The 9,135-nt window shown below is 37.1% G+C and overlaps 1 protein-coding gene across 1 annotated transcript; it reads left to right on the top strand.

Annotated features, from left to right (window-relative positions):
• The first annotated feature begins 762 nt into the window (after nt 1-762).
• On the top strand, nt 763-8,926 carry LOC115928208. The gene is made up of 6 exons (XM_030995165.1): nt 763-979; nt 4,103-4,212; nt 5,656-5,937; nt 7,291-7,470; nt 8,150-8,196; nt 8,859-8,926. Coding segments are annotated over exons 1-6 (654 nt in total). The 5' UTR covers nt 763-977; the 3' UTR covers nt 8,892-8,926.
• The last annotated feature ends 209 nt before the right edge of the window (nt 8,927-9,135 follow it).

Raw genomic sequence — 9,135 nt, 5'->3', positions numbered from 1 at the left:
AAAGGAGGCAACATCACTCTGATGGAGGGTAGGCAGCCTCCTTGAAGTAGGTTATTCCTTTTGCATTGACTGCCGAGCATGGTAGAATTATCAAGTCCGGTATCAAGTGTCCTGTCTTATACAAAAAGGAAAAACAACAAGAACAACCGGGAGAATATTCTGGTTCAAACCGGACCAAAGGGTATTCCCCAGATCAGGCGCGTACACAGGGGGGGGGGGGGGGGGGTGGGGGTTTTAACCCCCCCCCCATTGGTATTTTTATGTGTGTAAACCCCCCTAAAACACCCCCCTTTTGATTTTTTTTTTTTTTAATTATTAAAAAAAAAAAAAAAAATTACCCCCATGGCTGACCTAAACAGGTGACCTTACCCCCCCCCCCCCCCAACGGAGCAAAATGTCAAATTTTCAAATTTCGAGACCAAAAAAAAAAAAAAAGTGTCCTCTTACCTCTTACCCCCCCCCCCCCCCCCCCCCCCCCCCCCCCCCCGCATATTCAGCGGTCGGCTGAGTCGTTGCGATTTCTTTGGGACCCAAACAAAAAAGTGTCCTCTTACCCCCCCCCCCCCCCGCTTATTCAGCGGCTGGCTGAGCCGTTGCGAAATTTTCGGCCCGATTTATAAATTTTAAACCCCCCCCCCCCCCTTGAAAAAATCCTGCGTACGCGCCTGCCCCAGATTTAATCCAATCATCGTCTCACACAAGGAAATTGCGAAAGTTACAGTTACAATTTATTACAGTGAAAGTAGTTGCGATGGCGTGAACAAACAGTGCAGTAAACATACTCTGGATTGAGTGATCGAATCTAACCATAGATTAATACAATATTACGTATTACGTCTATGATCTAACCGTTGCATGACCATCTGTGTATTATGTATGATCGAATCTTAATCATTGAAAACACTTCCGCGATCAAGTACGAGTTCCAGTACACAAACTTGCCATACAAGCGGTCGTGAATTTGTTGAAGAAAAGTAATGTAAGTGTACCCTATACATATTTGTATTTACTACCCAATACTGTTTATGAGATTCATGTATCATCACTGCCGTGTTTTTGTTGTGAAAATGATTATATGCGAGTTTTTGTTTCCCGTTGACTAGTGTCGCTGTCATCTTGTGTGTTTTCTTGATATTAAGTGTCTAACCAATAAGGGAGTTTACAGATAGCACATGGTACAAATGACCCCAAATATCCACAGGTCTTTTACACATGGAAAAGTTCCACTTTGAGCATCTTAGAATAATAACTGCCAAAGTCCTAGATGTGCCTCATGAATACCTTTTGTTTGTCCTCTTAAAAAGAATACTTCCACCTGCGTATCATAGAATGTACCGTTGGTGCATAAATGAATAATGTTACATAACTTTCATGAGCGCATATCCAGTATTCATCTCTGTGGGTTTTACCATTTTGGTACAAATGACCTTTATCTGCCCATGCGCAGATTGTATCTATGAACTGGCTTATTCAAGAAGCTTTAAAGGTATTACAAAGTTTTGGGAAATTTTGAAAAATGGGTGGATAATGATTCTTTACAATTTTAATATATTTGGATGCCCCTGTGGATGTATTAAAAACACCAGAAATTTTAGCCCCTAAAACATTTCTGCTTTCGAGAAAAATTGAATATAAAGATTTACCGGTGCTCCCGGTAAATGTTTATAAATTTCAAATAGCTCCTACGGCCGTACAATGGTAGCTGCGACCATGAAAATCTTAGAGTATGTAGTTGTGGTATATAATTTCCGAACGAGAATAGCTAATCAGTCAATTTTAGTCAATAAACATTGTTTTATAGCTTAATTAATATCTTGACCCTGAGAGGGAGCTATTCAACATAAAGTGTTTATTATTTACAATTTAATAACTTTAGAGTCGATTTCGACCGCGACAACGATCACTGAATATTGTAGGATCGTATATGCTTCCAATATGTTCATTTGAACCAAATTCATGACCCCATACCAAAACCTTGTATTACCTTTAAGAGATGGAGTCCTATCTAGCTCATGCCCTTTGTACCATCTTCGGTGCCGCCAGGAGAAAATATGTCAGGCATGTGCTTTTAACTGGACCTTCCTTGCAGATATGTAGACAAAATATTCCTGCCTAGCTGCAAACTATGTGGCCACTTTCAAATGGAAATATGATTTTGTAATGCCAATTACTTTTCGCTACTACTCTTCTGATAATACGGAGCAAAATTTCATGAAATATTAATCAAAATTGCTCGACTGGGCATGTGTGGGCACTAATCTGACATATAACATCATAAAGAACTGTACACGAACAAATTCACTTTTTATTTTCGTGAGCCGCAAGTAATCGGAAAAATGTCAAATTGCAAGTTTTAGGACTGTACATTTTTAATATTTTTCACAAATTAAAGCTGCTATCATACAATGTAAGTAAATTTCTTGAAACAATTAGGCTTTTGTATTCATGTTTTATCATCTGTAAGATTTTCCCCTTGTTAGTTCAAATAAAAAGTGAAATATTAAGGATATTTCTTTGTGACAATAATCACTACTCAAGCTTTCCAATGATATTGGCGGCTTGGAACCTCGGACATCAAAGGTAAAAGCTTACCAGTAGATTCTATTGTGCAACCATAGAAAACGGCAGCTGCTTGGAATAATTTGTTGCCAGTTGGGTCTCCAGCTCTTAAAACTCCTTGGTACACTGAATATTTTCAGATTCCCTCCTCATGTTCACTCTTGTCTTGTGCCCGTTGTGTCCCTCCCTATCTCAGCTCAGGACTGCCAACATTTCTGAACCCCCCTTTTGCGGGCTTTTGGGGGGCTTTTCCTTCCTTGGAGACCCCTCAAAATCCGGAACACTGCTTAATGTGTAACCCCCTATCAAGTATATTTTGTTGATATAAAACATACCAGAAAGAGAGAAACTCGAATTGCCTTGGGTTAAATAATTATATGCCAATCATCGTCTCACAACAGGAAATGGCGGAAGTACAGTGAAAGTAGATGCGATGACGTGAACAAACTGTGGAGTGAACTTTGGACGGGGAAGTCACGTTTTATTTAGAACATTAACATGAATGTTATACTTCGGACAAGTTGATAGAAGAAAAAAAAAAGAAGATAATGTTCAGGGGGAAGTAGGCCTAAAAGAGTCATGTATTACATGTATGAAAATGGTATTATGCACAGTGCTAAGTATTTCTCTGTCGTTTGAAAGTTCATAATACATGTACATGTACGTTATTTCGATGTAAGTTGTATGTTGATGCACATCAGTTCAGTTCATTTGAAGGTGTTTAAAAATTGTTTAATGTTTATGTGAAGAAAAAAAATATAAAAAAATATTAAAGGCAATAAATACAGCCACTGACCATTCTTGTTCTGGAAGAATAATTCTTGTTTTTGGATTTCATGTTACTGGTTTATTTTCGGAGTTATTTTTCGAAAGGCAGTTATAACGAAAATTATGTTCTTGATAATTTAACTTCCGTAGGTAATTTGATTTTCAGACAAAAGTTTGACAGCTATGAGTAAACATTGAAAATATTTGATTTAAAGTTATCATTGATGCATGATTATCTTGTATTGGATGCTTTTCTTGAGTTGATACACGGATGTTTATAGTAATCCAGGGATTACTAGAAAGTGTTTGAATTTAATGTATAAACTATAGGTTTAAGTTTGAACTATCAAAAAGACGTAAAGAGAAGGCCTTTATTACTGTGGAGTGGTGTCAAGTGAGACACATCTGAGATTTTCTGACGAGATAAAGTGACGAGAAGCTTTTGTCGTGAACAAGTTATTATGATAATACTACTCCTACTAGTACTACTACTACCAATAATAATAATAATAATAACAATAATAAAATGATGATAATGATGATATTAGTAATAACAATATAATGCTGATGATAATAGTGATGACGAAAATATAAATAACAAAAATGCAAATTGTGCATGAGGGTTGTGAATATTTAGTGGACTTCATGAAATTAGAGATGAATTGATGACATTCTCTCGTGGGGTAGGATAAAATCGAGATCTTCGGCCAAGAACCACTTTGCCTGTTATGCTACTGTATTATATGATGATCATGTTTTTTTCTACATATTACAGGAATTACACAATGAAAGTCGGCATTATTACCTGCATTACCTGCATGACTTGTATGTTCCCAGTTGCTTTGACGATGGGAGGGCCAATCAGAAGACAGGCCGCTCAGCCAGGTGTGTTGATTTTTTTAATGCATGTTTTACAAAATATATGTAAAATTGTAGCATGATTGCAAGATGACCATGGCTTGTAGGAGCCTCTCTCTTGCTCCTGTTTCCTCTGTATCACAGTGTTTTGAGAATCACCCCTTCTCTTTCTTTGGACCCTATGCTTTCGACCAACTCTCATAGAAATGCGTGTATAAGTTAAAGGCACCTTCTGTTTATAGCATAATTTCAAACTGTTATTACCACTGGATTTCTTAATGAATAGGGAATAAATTTGTTCTTCGTTTGTGTAGGTATTTCAATGATAATATACAAATTGCACGATGCAATTTTAATCATGAACATGGTGAATAGAAAACACAATATTTGCCCTGTATAGATGACTTAGACTAGATAGTAGCGTATGTTCCCCTTTAAGTCTTTATTTTATAGAGCCTTGCATCTAGGGGCGGTGATCCGGGGGGAGGGGGTATGGGGGGACACTCCCTCTCATTTTTTTTTTAGGGGGATCGTCCCCCGGAAAAGGTGAAAAAGTTCCCCCAAAAGGATAGGAAATACTGACTGAAAACTGCAACATACTTTTAGGCTTTCTTAATGAGGGCCCCAGAGTGTAGCATTAAGACTGATAACAATGCAAAAATCTTCTCGCTCGGTCGTAACGTTCCCTCGCATAATATCCTAAAAAATGTACGAGACAGTCAATATTGTAGAAAATCTGTATTCCGTTGGTATTACGTAAGCACAGTTTACACTGCATGTTTAAGAGTCATAGAAATAGATGGTTGGTTTTAATAGTTTACTACCACATAGGCTATATATTTACCATGTCAACTTCCATATCGATATCAATATGCATGTACATGACAGAGGCCTAGAGTAGGAAATAGAAATTACACCCATGCCCAAGCTCCCTACCCACTGAACTTTACCTACTAAATTTGTACAACCCTTCGGACTGCACACGAATTACCGGCAAAGTAAAAGTGAAGTGTAAAAATGGTATATTGCTTGTTTTTTAAACTATATTTCTGCTAAGGAATGTTAAAAAAACCTGTGAGGGGGAAGTCACTTCCGGCACCTTCGCCCCTCTCGATCACTATGCCCCCTCGTCCCTCGCATTTTGTCCCCCTCCCCCGGTCACGAAAGTAAATCGCCATCCCTCTTGCATCAAGTAAAGGCTCGTTCGCAAATGAACGGCAAGTGGGGTGAACAAAAGAAATTTGCTGCGCGCATCAAAGGGGTATCAAATAATCGCTCATAGTTGCGTTAAAGACAATCTATACAAAAAAGCTTAAGCAAGATTAATAACTCAACAAATATTAAAACAAACAAATGAAGAAAAAAAGCAGTAAACCGCTGTGGTAAACGTGAGGAAACGTCTGCGATGTATAATAGCGTACAATAGAAATTACTTTAGATTTACATAATGATATTTTTCTCCTTCTATAGAGAAAACTGTCCCCATTGGAGGATATGTCACCTTGCCGTGTCCCCCTTTCCCGAACGAAACACGAATATTCGTGTACTGGAAGAAGAACGATCACACTATCTACTCTCTCGAAGTCCAGAGTAATACCTCATGGACAAACGATACCAGATATGAGGGCAGCAGCAATGCTACACGTTTAACGATCAGGGACCTCAAGAAGACAGACAGTGGAATCTATCACTGTAAAGTGGCGACACTTCTCTTCATTGAGGAACGTGGCCATGTACTGCTATCTGTTACAGGTATAATAAAGTACCACACATTTGGCTTGGCTACGTTATTCAGTAGAGTTTGATACACGCTTGTATGTGCATTTCATTTTCATAAGTCATTAATTTATAACCTGACTTTACTATCATATTTATAATTACCTTGATTAAGTGAAATTAGTAACTTTGTTATTTTTTTATGTCAACATAATTATGTTTGTTTTAAATATATAAAAACATTCCTTTATTAGTAAATTAACCGGCCCCCCCCAAAAAAAAATTGTCAAAAGATATTGCAGTATAATCACGATAATCATGATGATAGTAAGCGAATCACGATGATAGTAAGCCTACAAGTCAATTACAATATAATAAATATGTTTAAACGTTTCATCATATGGCTATGTATAGTGGATGGGCCTAAACTAAAGCAATGCTTGTTTTGGATAGGCCCGGCGAATAAATGCGTTACAAGCAGGTAGAAAAAGAATATTTAGAAGGGAGGAAAAATGAATGAAGGAAGGAAAGTGGGTAAAGGAAGACAGGCGCAGATTCAGGATTTCTTAGGGAAGGGGGCCCAATTTTTTTTTTTTTCTCCCGAAAAATTCGAAAATCGCGCCGGCCGAAAAGTCGCTTAGTGTGGGGGGGGGGGGGGGGTGTGAATTATGAATAGCGACCCTCATATCGTATTATGAATAGCGACCCCTACTCCTATTATGAAAAGTGACCATCATTTCGAATTATGAATAGCGACCCTCTACTCATTTTATGAATAGCAACCCTCTGCTCATACTATGAATAGCGACCCTCAGTTCATAATTATGAATAGCGACCCTCTGCTCGTTTTATGAATAGCGACCCTCAATTCGTATTATGAATAGCAACCCCCTACTCTTATTATGAATATCGACCTTCATTTCTTATTATGAATATCGACCTTCATTTCGTATGAATAGCGACCCCCTACTCCTTTTATGAATAGCGACCTTCATTTCGTATTATGAATAGCGACCCCCTACTCCTATTATGAATAGCGACCCTCAATTCGTATTATGAATAGCAACCCCTTACTCTTTATAGCGACGCTCATTTCGTATTATGGATCTTAAACGACCCTCATTTTGTATTATGAATAGCGACCCTCTCCTCGTATTATGAATAGCGACCCTCATTTCGTATTCTGAATAGCGACTCCTAATAATCCACCTCAAAGAGGTGTTCCTAAATATCTAACAAATCATATCGTCGAAGATTTGGAAATGCCTGAGCAGTATTGATAATGTCTACTAATCAAATATTATTATAAACATGTCAATATATTAGCCTCACCATTCTCAAAATACAATAGCGATAAATTCATGAAAATTTTGTATGATTTATCCTTAGACCAAGGGGTAGGACTTTCCACCTCTTCTCCAGGTGTTCCCTCTAAAGCTTCTACGATGATACCACCGCAACCTGCTGAAGATAATACAGTCTTTTTAAAGATTATCTTCCCCATCTCCATTATCACCTCCATCATCATCTCCGTCATCATTACGTGTCTTGGTTTCAAGTACCGGCAACGTAAGGACATTCGTTTTATTACCTTTCTCAAAAGCTATTTACATTGAATAATTATGATCAGATATTCATGTTGTTTGTGAGATTGCACCATGATAAACAATGTTGCCCTCTGGATTTGGAAATTCTTTATTCATGTTTTCCCTTTTCCCCCTCTTTTTTTCTTCATTAATTTCATTACCGGTATATTTTATTCAATTTCATTATTATTGCTTTTATTATTATTATTGTTATCATTAAAATATTTCATTCATTCATTTATATTCTTATTTATCTATTGATTTTTTTGGGGATTCTGTATTCGGAGGGCTTCTTACAAATATTGGCAGGGATGGGGGAGGGGGTATATCGGGGAAATTACATGCGTTATGGACGCAAATTTCATTATTGTATACAACTATTGTTAATAAAGGGGGCCGCATACCTTTAGCATACACAGGATACATCAGATCTGAATCAAATTTGAAAAAACATTTTCACTTGCTTTTGATTTGATTTGGATTGATCATTGCCAAAATTCATGTCAAATAGATACAACAAAAAGATAAACGATATACATAGATATTTTTGGAAAAGGGAGCTTACAAAATTTTGTTCACAGAACCCGATCACTTTTCGGACAAAAAGAGAATTTGAACTGATCAACACCATTATTCCTTTTTCTTTCTTTTTCTTTTTCTAGGACTTAAGAACTTACTGGCAGGATTCGTGGATGCCTTCAGAAGACTGGTAAGGAAGTTCCACGTTTATTTTTTTCTTTATAAAATGTCACTTACAGGATAATTACCCTTGTTATTGTTTGCAAAATTCCTGAAGGTTTCATTTCTTTTGGATTTTGTTTCTTTGACTTATGATGAGACGATCTAGAAATGTTTCAAATATTGTGCAGATATTGACTGGTAGGGTGTTTAGTACAGCGTTTTTAGCACCGCCAAAGGGAGTTATATTTTCCCAAGATAAGAGGGAAAATATTACTCCCTTGCTCTAAAAAATATGGTATATTGCACACAGTACCAGTCAATATCTGTTATATATAGCCTTGATTACACTTTGTTATACAGGGTGAGTCAGAAAAAATGTCCTACTTTTTAAAAGTTGTATTGTTTGAAGTATGAATATTTATTCATTGGTTTAATGATATGTCTTGATAGAGTTATCCTCCCAGTACATTTAGGTACCATTTTCACGCCATGTCCACGTTGAGGCTTTTACCCAATTTGTTTTTGTTTATCCTGGATGGCTGATATGACAACAAGGTGTCACGATGGACGAAAAATATAATTTTGATATCTCAAGGCGTCAGATCTTCGGTCAGTAACTACGGAATGTGATTTTCTTCCAAATATCCATATTTGACTCCTTGTTGCTTCTGTTTCACTTTGACTTTGCAGAAAATCTGCAAGACCGATGATGTAACAATCTGACAGCTCTCGAGACTGAGATTGCCAACTAGTGAATCCTCAAATAGGTTTCAAGGACAGGAGTAATTTATTATGTATTGTGTATTTGTTTTTATTTGTTGTTGTTGTAATTTTTACCATGTGTTTTGTCACTCGCCTACATGGCTCCTTTGAAAAGCAGGTCTTGTGGCTCTGAAGGGACTACCCTGTATTTTAAAGAAGACTGAATAAATAAATAAATAAATAAATATATAAACTAGCACATTGA

The sequence above is a fragment of the Strongylocentrotus purpuratus genome, unplaced genomic scaffold (assembly GCF_000002235.5).
Source record: "Strongylocentrotus purpuratus isolate Spur 01 unplaced genomic scaffold, Spur_5.0 spur5_scaffold_21, whole genome shotgun sequence".
Classification (NCBI taxonomy): Eukaryota; Metazoa; Echinodermata; class Echinoidea; order Camarodonta; family Strongylocentrotidae; genus Strongylocentrotus; species Strongylocentrotus purpuratus.
This window is presented reverse-complemented; position numbering and strand designations above follow the sequence as displayed.